This window comes from Heloderma suspectum, chromosome 14 (genome assembly GCF_057233095.1).
Source record: "Heloderma suspectum isolate Gila_16-S chromosome 14, 16-S_ref, whole genome shotgun sequence".
NCBI classification, from domain to species: Eukaryota; Metazoa; Chordata; class Lepidosauria; order Squamata; family Helodermatidae; genus Heloderma; species Heloderma suspectum.
The window spans coordinates 5,251,479-5,267,787 of record NC_139471.1 but is presented as its reverse complement, the minus strand read 5'-3'; the positions used below and the strand labels follow the sequence as shown (position 1 = coordinate 5,267,787).

The 16,309-nt window shown below is 49.9% G+C and overlaps 2 protein-coding genes across 7 annotated transcripts in view; one reads left to right on the top strand and one right to left on the bottom strand.

Annotated features, from left to right (window-relative positions):
• Positions 1-610: 610 nt before the first annotated feature.
• Positions 611-2,110, bottom strand: MRPL41 (mitochondrial ribosomal protein L41). The gene has a single exon (XM_084820992.1). The coding sequence runs from the start codon at positions 1,962-1,964 to the stop codon at positions 1,557-1,559; it is 408 nt and encodes a 135-aa protein (XP_084677118.1). The 5' UTR covers positions 1,965-2,110; the 3' UTR covers positions 611-1,556.
• A 967-nt stretch (positions 2,111-3,077) lies between these two features.
• The window catches only part of PNPLA7 (patatin like domain 7, lysophospholipase), a 116,389-nt gene continuing 103,157 nt past the window's right edge, over positions 3,078-16,309 (top strand). For 3 of the 6 annotated variants that reach the window (XM_084821025.1, XM_084821023.1, XM_084821024.1), the window contains exons 1-6: positions 3,112-3,255; positions 8,112-8,186; positions 10,083-10,170; positions 12,419-12,501; positions 14,664-14,752; positions 15,971-16,111. In XM_084821025.1, coding sequence (XP_084677151.1) covers positions 3,220-3,255; positions 8,112-8,186; positions 10,083-10,170; positions 12,419-12,501; positions 14,664-14,752; positions 15,971-16,111 — 512 coding nt within the window. In that variant the 5' untranslated portion in view covers positions 3,112-3,219. Of the gene's footprint in view, positions 3,256-8,111; positions 8,187-10,082; positions 10,171-12,418; positions 12,502-14,663; positions 14,753-15,970; positions 16,112-16,309 lie in introns of all 6 variants that reach the window. The other 3 variants (XM_084821027.1, XM_084821026.1, XM_084821028.1) reach the window with 3 other exon arrangements.

Here is a 16,309-nt window from a genome sequence, read left to right as displayed (position 1 = left end):
GCAGCTCTCATAATGCTTCCACATAACATTTACGAAAACCAGGCTTCAGCTGGTAGTAATAACGGCCTCCAAGAAGATCTTCCAGGAATGCAGCCTTCCGAGCAGAGGCAGATGGAAAGTAGATCTCCAGATTTTTCTGACTTCATCTCCCAGCATTTTTGACTATGCTGGCAGGGGCTTCTGGGAGTTGAAGTTCAAAACAACTGGAGATCCACCTTCTGCCCACCTCTGCTCTAGAGCAGATCTACCCAAGTGTTAAGTGGCTTGAAGGGAGGCAATCAACAATTCAAAAGTCCTACACACCTTGGGTTGGATCCAGGATCTGCCTTCCAAAAGCGGAAGGATCCCCTCATGGAAGGTTCTTTTGTCCAATTTTTGGGGATCCCCCCGACCCCATTCAGCAGGGTCTGTGTAGCTGGAGGGGCTGCCCTGAGACAGGGGGGTAGGGAAGTCCACTTCTGACAGTGCAGTTGATCCAGTGTAAATCTGGATCCAACCCCTTGAAGGGCTGCTATGAATAACCACCTTGCCCTATCACCTACCTATGTAGCAAAGCCGAGTTTTAGAGCCTAAACAGCAATTCTGTCCAGAAATGATGAGACTTAACACCTGAAAAGCTAGCACTTTTATTTTTTTAACAAATATATGATCAGAGATTGTGGGCAGTTCCTTGGGATCTTGAATGTCCATGTTTGTTGTGTCAGATCACAAAACATTAAGTTTCCTGAAAATCCAGCAGAATTGCTTGGCAGAATAGCATTCCAACAACTTCCCACAAAGCTAGGCGCGCGCGTGCGTGCGCGCACACACACACACACACAATGTGCCTCGTAACCCATGCCTTAAAAGCCCTTTGACTCCTACAAACTCCACAGAAGATCCTCCTCTCTATCCAAACTGCTGGAGGGCACAAGATCTGAAATATTCCCTACTTTCCAGCACTGTTCCAAAAATGCACCAAGCACTCTTGCTCGTCTGCCCTTTTACTTTGCTTGGCAGGACCAATTCCTGCTTTGCTCACCCAGAGGTCTGGATGGCTCATGGGCTTTTCTTGAAGGCGCCTTTAACACCATGCCTCAGTGTTGCTTTGTGTCGATGTTATGTTGTACAATGTCTTATGATCCCATTTTTGGGGGTGATCTTTGAGTCAGCTTAATAAAGGTATTACGTTATATGGATTTTTGGAATTTTTCTCATGGCCAACGTGGCTGCCTTTGTTTTTCTGTTCTCTTCAGGAGCTTAGATATTATTTTGAGGGTTGAGTTTTCCCACCCCCATCCTTGTGGGCACTTAATAATCATTTTGCGTGACAGCTTTTCTCCTTCCCAGTCCCATTTTTTTAAGGTTCTGCACAAACATCCGCGTGGCGATTTCTTCTCTTTCCAGGCCCCCTTTTTTTAGGCGCTTCACTCACATCGGTGCGTCGATTTCTTTTCTTTCTTTCCAGGCCCGTTTTTTAGGCGGTTAATACACGTCACGTCGTGCGGCCATTCCTTTTCCTTCGCCCCCCCTCCCCAAAACAACGCACCATCCCGGGTCCCTCCTTCCTCCCCGTCCTAGCGCACGAAGTTCTTGGGGAACAGCCGGAAGAGCTTGCCCTCCTGGTCGGGCTCGAAGCCGTACTTCTCCAGGCGCTGCGGGTCGAAGGCTCCGGCCTTGACGTCCTTCTCGATGCGGGGGGCGACGACCTCTTGAAAGAGGGCGCGGGCGGTGAGGGGCGGCTCGCTGCCGGCGGGGGCCCGGTAGGAGACGTAAGGCTTCAGCTGGAAGCCGCGCAGGTCCGGCACCACCAGTCGCGGCACCATCTCCGGCACCAGGACGAACTTACGGCTGGCCGTGATGTAGCCCGTCCTCTTGGCGCCGCGGCTCTTGTAGAAAGTCCGCGGGCCCCGCTTGCTGGTCCAGGCCGCCGTGCGGTCGGCGCCGCGCACCAGGCCCCGCGCTACTTCGCCCAGCAAGCCCATCGGGAGACTGAGGGAAGCCGGCCTCCGGCTGAGGGGAACAACCCTGAGGCCTTCCCGCCTGTTTCCCCGCCTCACGACTGACAATTTATTTCACCTCAGGCACTTCGTCTCCTTCCCTCAGCCACACATGAATACTGCTCGCTCTCATTGGCTAAGCGGCGCACAGCCAATCCCAGGCTTCTAGATACCGCTTCGCCAATCCGGACTAGGAAAAGACGGACGGACGACACATTCTGACCAATCGAAACAAAACGTTTCTTAATTGGGGCGGGGAGACTTTTGGATGGGCGGGGCTCCAGGCGCCGCCGCCACCACGCTTAGGCTCCGCTCGCGCCTCTGCGGGGAGCTCCATTTCGATTGGTCAACAAGGGCGCTTATTTCTCAGCCCCGCCCACCACGAGGTGGGAGTTTAAATATGGATCCCCCGCCCACATTCCCACCCCTCCTCGCGCAGCTGCATTGTTTAGCGAAGCGGAAGTCGGCTGCTGTGACCATAGAGCTAGAAACGGAGGGAAAAGTTACACGAATCACATATGAGTTTTGCAGTGCTGCGGGGGAGTTGTAGGGCCTTCCCCCCTGCCTAAGCATGGCTAAGATGGGGCCCTTAAAATGCTCGAAACAACTGCGACGGGCAGAAGGTAGAGTCTCCAGACGTTGTTGGACTCCAACTCCCAGCAGCCCCTGCCGACAGGGCCGAGGGTGTGGAATGCTGGGAGTTGCAGTCCCAAAGCCGCTGCAGCGTCTAGGGGAGGCTGGTGGCTCCGATTCTGGTGGGGCTGTGCGTCCATTCTGGGTTTCAGTCAGAACCATCCCGAACGCTAGAGGAGCTCCCCAAGGTGCCGAACCTCTTGGGGGGGGGGGATATGGTTCAGCACCTTGGATAGCTCCTCTGGAGTTCCGGGTGGTTCTGACTGAAACCCCCAGGAAGGCTTGACAGCCCCGGCAGAATCGGAGCCCGCAGCCGCCACTGGGAGAATCTGCTTTCTTTCTCCCCCCCCCCCCGCACGACGATGCTGATGGTGTCAGGTGACTCCTCTAACCGATTGGCGAGTCTGTGGTGACATCCGGTCGAGGCGGAAGTGACGCGTCAGGAAGCGCCGCGGAAGTGGCCCCGCCCCTGACCCGGCGGATGAACTCCGACCTCTGACCTGGCCTTCGGGGCTCGCTGTCCTCGAAGGAAGGGCCGTTAGCGTCTCTCCTCCGCCCCGTCGCTCCCCCCCCCGAGGCGGCCCTGGCTACCTGCAGAGACCCGGCCATGGGGGGCGAGGCCGGCTCGCCCCCCGACCTGCAGGTACGTGGTCTCCTCCCCGCTCAGCCCGGCGCCTCGTTCTCCTCTCGGCTCCCTCCGCGCCTGGGCCGCGCCGCCGCCTGCTCGGGCGTCTCTCTCCCTGCCTTTCCTCGCCCCTCCCGGCCTTGGGGGCTTTCCTGAGGACGCGGGGCGGAGCAGCTTCGCCGGGCAGATGTTTTGGACTTCCACCCCCATCTGCCTCAGCCGGCATGGCCAGTGGTCAGGCATGCTGGGACCTGTGGTCTTCCCCGTAAAGAAAAACTCCTGGAGGGCACCAGTTGGGGGCAGCAAGGCTGGAATATGTCAGGGCTGGGGAACCTGGTGCCTGCCAGATATTTTGGGCTTCCACTCCCGTCTGCCTCAGCGGGCATGGCCAGTGGTCAGGCATGCTGGGAGTTGTAGTCTCCGCCAAAAAAAACTCCTGGAGGGCATTGGGTTGCAGAAGGCTGCTCTAAAGGAGTGTGTTCCACAGCTGGGGGTTCAGCTCTGAAGGGCAGGAGAGAAAATACAACTAAATGCACAAGGGTGGGTGGAAGGTAGATCCCCAGGTGTTTTGAATTTCCAGCCCCATCAGCCCTAGCTTGCATAGCCAGGGGTCAGTATTGCTGGGAGTTGTGGTTCCCCCCCCCAAAAAAAAAACTTCTGGAGGGCACCAGATTGGGAAGGCTGGGTTAGTCATTAATCCTATGTGTGTCTACTCAGAAGTAAGTCCCACTGAGCTGAATAGGACTTGCTCCCAGGTAAGTGGGGATAGGATTGCAGCCTATGGTGCCTCAAGAGATGTTGATGTTTTTACTCTTAGGGTAGAGTCACTATAAAGACGGCCTTTAAAAAGAGTTTTACAGCAGCCTTCCCCAACCTGGGAAGTGTTGGGACTGTAATTCCATCATCCCCAGCTAGCATGGCCAAAATACAACTCTCATTGGCCATGCTTGCTGGGGTTGACAGGAGCAGAGTCCATTATCTGGTGAACCGTACATTCCCCACCCCTGGCCTAAATTCAGGAGTGGGCAGAAAGTAGATCTCCAGATGTTTTGGACCTCAACTCCCAGCATTCCTGACCATTGGCCATGCTGGCAGGGTTTTTTTGGGAGCTGAAGTCTAAAACATTTGGAGATCTTTCTGCCCGCACCTGGACTTTGATGTGTCTCAGTTATATCCTGAAACATCCCTTTTCAACTACATCAAATGAAAAAAGAGCAAATGCCAAGCAGCCGCCTGTACCTATAAACTGCAACATAGGAACACAACCCATTGTGAACTAGGATAATCTGGTTCCCTCCAGATATTTTGGGCTACAACTCCCAGAATTTCTGATGATTGGCCATGCTGCCTGGGGCTTATGGGAGTTGAAGTCAAAAACATCTAGAGGGCAAGAGGTTGGGGAAAGCCTACAGTGCCCCCAAGATTTTTTTGTTGTGTTTTTGTTCCAGGGTAGAGTCACTAAAAATGCTGATCAATGCTAAAAGTAAAGTCGAAAGCTTGCATGCTATTTTGTGACAGTTTGGATGCTCCTAATAAAGGTATATGGCCCAAATGAGCAAAATGATGTGTTAGCCTTTAGGTACTCCCAAGAGTCTTCTTGTTTTTACTCCCGAGTAGAATCACAATAAAGACAGCCTTAAAAAAAAGACTTTACAGAAGCGCTAGACTGCAACTCCCCCAGCCAGCATGGCCATTGAGATTTATGGGACTTGCATTCCAACACATCTGAAAGGCACTGGGTTGGGGAAAGCAGTTTTACATAATAAGAGGATGCCACAGAAAAAGGAGCAAAAAGGCTTTTTTCTCCCTTTTTAAATCTAAATTTTAAACTATCTGTTGTACCCCCTCATCCTGTAAAATGGCCCTTTCCTCCCTTTTTTAAGTCTGAAAGGAGGGATACAATACTTTGTTGACATTTCCCACTGTTACATTTAACTTTTTTGCTGCTTGAATTTATAGAGAGCTTTCACCATAGAGTTGCTGGGAATAGCGAGATGCCAGTCTGCATAGAGACAGGAAAAACTTTGGAATCGCACATTGCAGTAATTATGTCCCCCAGCATGTGGTAGTCCCAGGTGAACTGTGTTAATATGGTGGTTCCATTTAGCTATCATGGCTAGTAACTGTTGGTAGACTTACCCTTTATAATGCGGGTAGGGAGCCTGTAGCTCTCCAGACTTCAACTCCAGTGATTCCTGGCCATTGGCATTGAATGTAAGAATTTCCAGCCAGCCAGAACAGATAATGCCACTCTACATATGCATTGCTGGATTTTAACCAATTATCTAGCTGATTTTATTTTAAACTTACTGCATTCTTGGCAAAGGAGGTGTGTATTGAAATATAAACAAACACCAAAATAGGAGAAAGCAAAGTGGGGGTGGATTGTGCTCCCTGCCCCCCTCCACTTGGCGAGACACTCTGCACATGTGCAGAGGTGCTGTCCCAGGCTCTACAGTTCTTGAAGAGTTGAGAATTTTGCTTATAAGTTAATAAATTCTTCACTTTTATATCCTTTTTTTGGGTGCAATCCTGTATGTATGTATTTCTATACTGCCCAATAGCTGAAGCTCTCTGGGCAGTTCACAAAAATTAAAACCACAAAGTGCAGCATAAACAATATAAAATATGAAAGTTTAAAACCACAATATAACAGTACAACCAGAATAAAACATAGCAGCAATGCAGAAACTGTTTTACCTATTTCTATTTACCTATGCCTGGCTGGGAAATGTAGGGCTTTTTTCTGTCTAAACATGCATAGCATTGCACCCTAAAGTGTATGAAGTAAGCAAGCAGTCATATCTTGGGATGTATAGTATTGATTCATACAGGCCTTTTCAAGTGTTTTTCTGTTTATATTTCAACACTTACATCCCACCTTTGCCGAGGCTGCCAAGAACACAATACATTTAAAATAAAATCAACTGCATAATTGTTAAAATTCCCCAACAGCCGTCCATATGTCTGCTCTGGCTGGCTAGAAAATCTGGCATAGTGGGATGGAGAAGCCATATGGAAAAAGCCAATTGCTGGCAGAGCAGGGCTTTTTCACTAATTATTTCGGTAGTGCTCTTCAGTATACAGACTTAGGTAGAAAGTTGTCTCATCCCAGGAAGTTTTTGTTGTTGTTTATTTCTATAACACCGTTTAATATACCAACTGCTTTGCAACTATATCACTTATTTTGAGACACCCACACGGGGCTGCCTGATGAGCGTTGTAGGAGAACAGACGAACCTGTTTCTCCATGAGTTCCTCTTCTTCCCTTCTCACCTTTTAGAAAGAGCACAAAGACATTTCTGTTTTCCAGCTGTGCTTAGAGGCTCCACTGTTTTCACCTTTTTGTTTTTCTGTTCCCCTATTGCTTCCACACGGCTTTCAGGTGGTCCTAGTGGCGTTGCTGTTGTATCTTTATCATGTTTTATGTCAAGTGTCCAAAGCACCAACTGCTCAGGATATCGTCGTTTATGCTGCAAATGCTTTCCCCCTCCAGATTGTATGTACCTGTTTCTGATGTGTAACAAATGTGTACCTAAAGCTGAAACTTACCTTCTAATTGTACTGGTTTGATTGCCACAATACTGTCTTGCTGTACAGAGAAAATGGATCTCGCAACCTTGCTAACCTGTTCCCTCGTGGTTTCCTTCCCTCAAACAACCCCACCCTTTCTCCCTTGCCACTCTTTATGCCTGGAACTGACTCCCAGAACACCTCCCTGATGCCACCTCTCCTTTTTCATATCTCTCATTTTCTGTGAAGCTTTTGGCTCTGCCTGCTAGTTCTCATGACATACTGCAAGTGTAACTGCAATAAGTAAGTGTAAACCCTGTTTACCCACTTCCATTTTCTCCCCTTCCCCAGTCACCTTCCTTGTATCGATTTATAGATTGTAACCCCTGAGGCAAGGTTCTGGCCTCTCATATTTTGTAAAGTATCATGCACCTAGATGACACTATCATAACAATAATAATGTACTGAATGGAAAATTTCTGACAACTATTAATGTTTGGGAATTGTGATACTGTATGACAATAAACGTACACATTAATGAACCGAAATGTGAAAGCGTGTTTTTCTGAGTTTGTATTTTAGATCTGATGGCTCTCTTGTGGTATAATGGTTTATAAATAAAAATGTTGATGAAGAAATGCTCACTGATGTTGCCTGCTCCGGCATAAAAAGCAGGACTTTTTTTTTCTCCCCACCTCCCCTCACTGCTTGTTATCCCCCTGTAGATGGCATGTTGGCATCAGCTGTTCACTCAGTCCTTAGAACTGTACACATTAAGGGCTAGGGTGTGTATTTGCTGTACTAATTTGTACTAAGCCCTTTGGGTGGGCCTGAAATAGCTCTATGGATCCTGGCCCAGATCTCTATGCTGCAGATGAAGGAGAGAATCTCTTAAGATCACCAGTCTGTCCATTCCAGAATTGAATTCCTTCCTAGTTCTTAACAGGGCAATCTTCACACAGGTAGATCATAGTATGGGAGCAATCCCAAACTGAGTATTTGAGACATTCCCAGCCGTCTGAATACCAGAAACTTTAAGTTGTGTTTTCCTGGCTCCAGATAAGAGGGCAGAAGCAGAATTTTAGGTTGGGAGATTTCCTCCCCCTGGCCAGCAGCAACATCTTCAAGCAACTATGAAAGCAGCAACATAGGATTCAAGTCTGATGTATAGAACAGCTTAGACTCTTCTGTCCTTAGGAGCGGGTTCTAGTTGACGCTCTTTAGAGATCTTTTTCCCCCCATTCAGTCCAGTGTTTAAACGAACTCAACCTTTACTTTGCAAACTGTCGTCTTTAGATCTTTGGGGACAGGAAGCTCCTCCTTTCAATCCTTGTTATACCTCTGGTATTTTCATCCTTTAGGTCGGCTTCCCAACAAGTTCAGACCTAACCACGCGGGTTCTTCAGTTCGTAGAAGACAGATTGCAGACTACGATGGTAATGTTTTAGCCTGAATGTGTGTCTTTTGCTCTAGATGCTTCTGCAAGGCAACAAGAACTTAACTGAATCTTGATCTTGCACTGCACTTTATCCCAAGAGACCTGGGTTCAGGTTTCTCTTATACAGCACCTAGTCCATTTTCGGTACTGTCTTAAGTGTTAAGGTGGCAATGCTTGTGTTTTGTATTTTCTTGGCACTGGGCAAACTGGAAATTCCCTTGGGGAGAAGCTGAGGCTCAGAACTGCGACTTATTACGTACCAGGGCCCACACATTTTGGCTGGCTTTGGTGATAAACCCGCAACTTGTAGTCACCAGCACTGAGCCCCTCCTCCAAGTAGGGGTCCCTTCTTCAATCTCACACTGTGGCTCCCCAAAATGAACTGCAAGGTTAGGAGCAATCCCCAACTCTGGAGCTGGGGATGTGGAGAATAGTTTCTCGCTTTCCTCTTCAGCTTTGCAGAGATCATCCCCCCAGTTGTACTGGGTTTCCAAGAGTCTCAAAAGCCGGAGTGAGGGATGCTGGGAGTTGTAGCCCACATCTCAGTGGCAGAGTCCCTGCTTTGCATTTTATTTTATTTATTTAATTTCTAGGTCACCCAATAGCTGAAGCTCTGTGGGTGGCTCACGGAAATTAAAATCAGAAAGCACAAGATAAAACAATATAAAAGCATTAAAACCACAATATAACAATGCAACCAGAATAAAACCTAGCAGCAATGCAGAGATTTAAAATACAGGTGTAAAACACCAACGCTAAAAGACTAAGAAGCTAAAATACTGGGAGAATAAAAAGGTCTTCACCTGGCGCCCGAAGGAGTATACTGTAGATGCCAGCCAAACCTTTAGGGAGCTCATTCCATAGCCAGGGTGTCACAGCAGAAAAGGCCCTCTTCCTGGTAGCCAGCTGCCTCACTTCCTTTGGCAGGGGCTCATGGAGAAGGACCCCTGAGGATGATCTTAGGGTCTGGGCAGGCACATCTGGGATGAGGTGATCCTTCAAATAACCTGGCCCCAAGCCATTAAGGACTTTGAATGTTGATACGAGCACTTTCAATCGGGCCTGGAAATGGACTTGCATGCAGGAGGTCTCTGGTTCGATTTCCAGCATCTCCAGGTATGGCTGGAAGAAACCCTGCCTGAAACCCTGGGGAACCATTGATGCCAGTCAGTGGCAACAATAGTGGGCTGGATGGACCCAGGGTCTGACTCAGGAGCCTAGGAAGCTGCCTTACAGTGTATAAAAAGGGGATATTATTAAGCATGACAGCTGATGGTGAGAATTTGTCCCTTGTGAGCCTGCTTTACAGATTATCTTTAAGGGACACCAGTGCAATGGATAGTGTGGGGGGGTTGTTTTTGTGTTTGGTGACGCTGACTGGCAATGCTGAAATGGAGACCAAGGGGGACCACAAAACGCAAGTTGACTAAACGAAAGAAATAGAAAATAGAAACGGGTCAAAGCAGGCTGGCGAAAGGGGACTTGCTACCTCCCTTGAAGAGGGCAGGGTGGTAGTGGCTGAGGGGGGGATTCAGGTGGCAGTTGGGACAAGCAGGCTGATAGAAGCCCCCTCCCTCTCCTCAACCAGGAGTGGGCAAGTTGTGGCCCTCCGGAGTTTTGGCCTTCCACTGCTGTCACCCCTAGCCAGCATAGCCAATGGTGAAGGGCCGTGGGAATTGTGGCTCCCCGGGTTTGGCCTGCAACAACTTGCCTGCCCCTCTCCTAAGCCAGGCGCATCATCAGGATCTATCTTAGCTTAAATTCTCTCAAACACAACCGATGTTTTTCAGAATCAGGTTTGCTTTTCTGAGCATTTTGCAGCAGTCTGGAAGGAAAGGGTTTGAAAACCAGTACCTAAGACTTGTCTCTCTTGTCTCGCTTCTTCCCCCCACAGTTGACTGGAATAGTCATTGGTGCCACGGTAGCCTTGTTGCTTATCGGGATCGCTGTGTATTTTGTTTACAGGAAGGTGAAGGAATCGAGTAAGTTGCGATCGCTTTGCTTGCTAGATCGTAGGCCGATGCACTGTAGCAGACCTTGGCTTGGTCATGGGTGTCTCTCATATGATAGGAATATACTGAGGAGCATGTTGGTTGTACACGAGGTTCCAGTATCTACCTGTTGAGCTACTATGGGATTGAACCCACTTTCTTCTCAGTCTGATGGAGATTTCAGTGCTTCCCTGACCATGTTATTTATTTTATTTATTTAAAGTATTTTTCTCCTGTTCCTCAGCCAAAAAGGCTCCCAGAGTAGCCTGCAAACAATTAGTCAAACAAGACAGTCCCCGCTTGCAGGCTTACAATCTAAAGAGACACAGCAGGCAAGAAAGGAGGGATGGGGAGGGAAGAGGAAAAAAATGAAGTAGTCTTTCAGCAGGGCAGGCAGAATGGTCCTGCTTCCTCTCTCATCTCCCTTTGTACAGCCTGCTGGAATGGCTACTAGTAATGATTTTATCAGGAGAATATGAAGAGATGTTAATTCTGAGCATAGCTGTAGCACAACAAGCATCAACGAACCTCACAACTAGTTCTTATCTTCCCGCTTCCTTACATACACCACTCTGATACCTGCACTGCCTTTCTGTATCTAAAAAGAATAGGATACCTTCCAAAAGGAAAGGGGAAGCTGATAGGAAACGGGTGGGCGGTAGGGGAGAGGAGGAAAGCAGTTGGATTCTGGAAGCTCCTTCTGTCACTCCATCTCCATCGGCAAAGTATTCTGGAAACGAGGATCCCCTGGAAATTCCCATGTGAAAAACGCAGCTTCCACCACCCGCTGCAGGAGCTCACCTTATCAGAACACCCTCCGCGTAATCCATGTTAGTATAACCCAGGTAGCCCCAATCCCGCAGCATCGATGTACTTGCGAGGAGAGTTCCAGGATGTGTGGAGAGTTTTGCGTGAGCAAGAGGCTTCCTCGCTTTTCTCAGGGATCTGTGCGTCAGGTTGTAGTTGAACCTTTGCTGTTTAAGGGGCAATCTTATCCATGTCTAGACAGAGAGAAGTCTAGCTGGGGAATGCTGGGAGTTGTAGGACTAGGCATCCATAGTTTCTGGCTAGACATCCATAGGATTGCACCCTTTATCTAGTGACATGATGGATGCTCTACTGTTAGTGGAAGATGGACGTGGCATACTTGTTACCTGGCGATGTTTGCCTCTCCCCCCCCCCCGTGCTTTTGCCAGAGAGAAGCACAGCATCCAAGTTGCTGAGGGATGTGGCATTTAGAAAGCATTCCGATAATGACTATGAGGCCTTTACTGTTCAAATGTTGATAACCATGGTGCTGTCTTGGGGACCTGTCAAAATTCCAGAAGTGGTTGTAATTTTTATTTATTACTTATTGTTCCAAAGTATTCTCAGAGCGACAGCCTCACAAAGTGACAGACACGTAAAGAAATGCCTCTGATACAGTAGATATATAGGTAGATGAGAGGGGTGGATGCTACTATAGAAAGCTGCTGTGGCTAAGTTATTTGTGGCTTAAAGGCAACTGGGAAGAGAGGAGTCTCCAAGGCACAATTAAAAGCTTGTACCAAAGCACAGAAGACTGTGGAGCTACCACTGAGCAGGCCTCAGCTCTGGCATTCTCCAACCTAGGAGGTCATAAAACGTGGGCAGGATCAGACAGGTGGAGGTGGTGCTTTAGAAAGCCTTAAGTGTGTTGCTTGTAAAGCCACGGTATGAGGCCCAGGCCCTAGAAGTGCGCTTACACCATAGAGTGGCCTTGGCCAGTCTGGCGCCCTCCATATGTGTTAAGGCTGAGGGGATGCTGGGAGTTGTAGTCCAACACATCTGGAGGGTGCCCGATTGGCAAGGCTGCCACAGGTGACCCTTAGTGCCTTCTGTCCCTGTTGCTGCTGCTGCCTGGTCACCTGCCCTCTCCACGACAGCACACCATCCTCCAGTTGCCTTGCGCTCGCCCTCTGGGCGGATTGGGCAAGCCAATCAGCCACAAGGAGAGTGGTAAGGGGGAGATGGAGCCTAGCTGAGGGGATCTTGCCAAAAGCTCCCCTCCCTCCCTCGGTCTTCAGGCCTCAGCGGGTCTCCAGCCTTCTCTACCAGGTGGGGATCGTAGACAGGGTGCCTCAGCCTGTTGTTCTCCAGTGGCAGCGCCGATGCTCAGCCACAAGGGCCCGGTTCTATGCAGCAGGCCCACTTGGCGGTTTCTAGGCTCCCGGTCTTAGCAAGCGAGCTACGGGATGACAAGTCTTCTGGTGTCTTTCAGAGCAACCTCAGCCCCAAGTGCCTCAGTACAGGTTTCGCAAGAGAGACAAAGTCATGTTCTATGGCCGCAAGATCATGCGAAAGGTAAGTCTCCATGCAAGCAGGCAGAGGTCAGCAGTGAGCTTGGGCGGAGAGGGCGGCACAGCAGCCAGTGCTGATGCAAGCGGGGATTCCTGCCTCGACACCGGGCTGGCGCGTATTTCGATTCATCGGCTGCAGGAGAGCTGCATCTCCACTCCCACCCCCCGCAGCCCCCAAATCTTTCTGAGAGATAAAAATGCTGGAGGGTTGTGTGTGTGCTGTTGTGGCTAATTGCATGTTAGTCCCTGCTTGTCTCTACTGCTGGTTTTGCCAAGAGTCCAGGGCACGGCCCTGTAAAGTGCTTGCTCATGGGGCCCCTCTGGAAAAATGAAAACAACGGTTCTTGCAGGCATGTTCAGCGCTTGCAGCCGAGCTAGTGTAATGCCAAAGATAACTTTAGATCTAGAAGGAGGGTGGGGGGAAGGAGCCTGAGTAGTTGCTAAGCAACTGGCGACGTTATTTGTCTGCTTACACATGCACCCACACATACACAGACTTGCTGGGGGAGAAGGCGGGGAGGTTGTGTGCAGTCATGGGATTCCCTTCGGGCAGCGGGTGGGCAACTTGGGGCCCTCCAGACGTCTTGGCCTACGACTCCCAACCGCTCTAGCCAACATAGCCAATGCTGAGGGCTGATGGGAGTTGTAGGCCAAAATGTCTGGAGAGCCCCAAGTTGCCCACCCCTGCCTTAGAGTTCCCAGCCCCCCTGGAAATGCAGAATGTGGTAGGAAAACAATTTGGGAGCTGGGAGGGTGACTGCTGAAACTGCTGAGCCTCCCAGTTGTTAAACCAGGAGCTCACCAGGTGCTTCTGCAGTCCCCGTTGGTGTTCTACAGGCTGATCTTTTCTGGAGGCCAGGAAATGGGTTAGTAGATCTCCCTCGGCAATCTGCGTTTGGTGTCAGTACTTGCATTATTCCAAGAGATGGCGCTCCGTGCACTGTTGGGATTGCTGCCACACGGGTGCCCTCTGTTGCCAAGGGCTCCGTCGCCGATTACAATTTCCCGGCATGCTGGTTAAATGTCATCTCCTACGACACACGCAGGGAATGAAAAGAATTGTCCTCCAAGACCAAAAAATCCAGCTGTGCTCCCAAAACTGATTCATGGGCGGAAGGCATGTTTTTCTGACAGTGCTGAGATTTAGCACCTTAAGATGGAACATTTATCCGATGGAACACCTTAAGAGTCCATTATCCATCTGGGAACCACTTACTGAGTTATCACCTTAGTAAATCATGGCCTCCACACTCTAAGCCCTCCTGGGTAGCTCTGGGTTTCTTCCCATTCTCCCTCTTCTGTTTGCCACCTCTTCCTTTCTGCCATTCCCTTTTTCCATTTCCTATTGTAATTTGGGGGTGGGGTATTGTTTGTGGTGGGTGGTTGTGGGGGTGCGTATGGGCTTTAAAACATGAGCTTTGCTATGGATCGATTATCAGCCTGTTTTGTAACATTAGTTTTGCAACAACCAAAACAAGGGCCTTTCGTTTGGAATTTCAGATGAAATATAATCTACTGTTTTCTTGTCTTGCTCACCGCAGTTGTGTCAGGACTTCACTGGTATTGGGAAAAGCTGAGGATCTAGATCAGGGCTGTTGTACCTCAGGCCTGTGGGCCAAATCCAGTGCACCTGGGGTCTGAATCCAGCCCTCTGGTGTTCCCCAGATGGCCACGCCTCTGTCCCCTCAATCGTTTGGTGATTTCCTGGCTTGTATGCAATTTATTCCCCATACTAAAAGATTGAAATGGCTTCGTTACGTGCAATAAGAGCTTTAAGCTGAAATATGCTGGTATTCTTGGCCCCGCCTCCTTCTGCCTCGGGCCCTGTCCGCTGCTGGAATGTGGCCCCTAAGAGGTTCTCCAAAACGGAATTTGGCTCTCGGGCTGAAAGAGGTTCTGCACCCCTGCTCTATATTCTTGGCCCCGCCTCCTTCTGCCTCGGGCCCCGTCCGCTGCTGGAATGTGGCCCCTAAGAGGTTCTCCAAAACAGAATTTGGCTCTCGGGCTGAAAGAGGTTCTGCAACCCTGCTCTATATTCTTTCTATCTGCTGGCCTGCAGGTGCACTGTTGTCACTTTAGGCCTGGCTCTGGCCATGTGCACATTTCTCCTGCGCCCACTTCTGCAGGACCAGATTCCTCTCTTCAGGAAACCTCGCTTCCTCCTAGGTCACGACTCTGCCAAACTCTCTGGTTGGAAACACAGTGCCTCGGCAGCGGATGCGCAAAAGGGCCAAAGTCTTGTCCTTGGCAAAGAGGTACAGCGGGGCGTGTGGGTTTCCATCCTGTAGCTCGGCTGATTTGTATTAACTGGTGGTGGATTTAAGGTTTCTGTTTCAGAGGCTTTTTTCTAACGAGCTCAGGGAAATAGGTGAAGATGTCCTCTGGTGGTGTTAAAGTTTGTTCCCAAACCCTAAGGTCGCCACAGCTGGCCTCCAGACCAGAACTGGAAACACACTTCAAAGCAATTAGCGCAGGGCCAGCCATAACAGAGAGGGTTTTTTTACTTGCCAGTTGTTAAAAAATGGACAGTGAGGAACCCTTGCTGATCTCCTGCAAATCACCCAGTAGATCAGTACATCAGGGAGGGGCTGTAGCTTGGCGCTAGAGCCCCTGCTTTGCAGGCAAAATGTCCCAGGTTCGATCCTCAGCATCTCCAGGTAGGGTTGGAGGAAATATTGCCTGAAGCCCTGTTCAAACGTCACAACGAGCCACCACAGGTTAATTCATCTGCGGGACCCCATGATGCACTCCAGACGCTATTTTGTGTACGTAAGCTGCAGCAGGGACGCGCCGCAGCGCATGTCATGCGATCCCATCAGGGGTGGGTTGTTGCCGTGGTTCACAAATCACCCACAACCCTACAACAGGCCACGGGTTGTGGGTTGTTCGTTAGCCATGCCGACAGCCCAACCTCCCTGGGTTTGCACAACGAGCTGTGGCACTTCCCTGCTGCAGCTCGCCCATGCAAAATGGCAGCCAGCGCACGTCACGGAGTCCCGCAGATGAGTTAACCTGCAGTGGCTTGTTGTATCAGACGAACCAGGTCAGGATAAAGCAGCTTCCAATGTTTCCATCTACTTTCTACCCGCTGCCACTTTACTGGATCACAGCTGGGGAAGATGCAGACCGGGGAAGAAGCAGGGTTAGAGCAAGATGGAACCAATGACCTAGGGTGGTGGTGGGCTCTCCCACACTGGAGGCGTTCAAGACGAGGCTGGACAGCCACCTGTCAGGGATGCTCTGACTCGGATTCCTGCATTGAGCATGGGGCTGGACTTGCTGGCCTTGTAAGCCCCTTCCAACCCTACTACTCTCTGAGTCTAAGATTTGGTTCAGGCAGACAGCAAGGGTGGCTTAATCTAGCTTAGAAGCGCGCAAGATCGGGTTGAGGAAGAGCGAGGCGGGATGGTAGGGAGGTGGAGCACCTATGTTCAGCATCAAGGGGGGAAATAGCTGTGCTTGGCTTCTTTCAGGATCCTGCGTTTCAAGAAGGAGTCCCCCACCCTCCAGCCCAAGGAGCCGCCTCCCTCCCTACTCGAGGCAGACTTGACGGAGTTTGACGTGAAGAATTCCCACTTGCCCTCCGAAGTCCTCTACATGCTGAAAAACGTCAGGTAGGAGCGGAAGTGACAAGAGAGCCCGCACGACGGCAGGGTTTTTTTTGGTGAAGCGATGACTTCCTGTCAAGGGCTTCTTGGAGGGCTCTCTCAGTCTAATCCAGTAGCCAAGTCCAGACACAGACAAAGGGATTCTTTTCAAAGCTTTATTCTTCTTTTACAACTTACAACTCTACAGGTAGCAACTAGATCTGA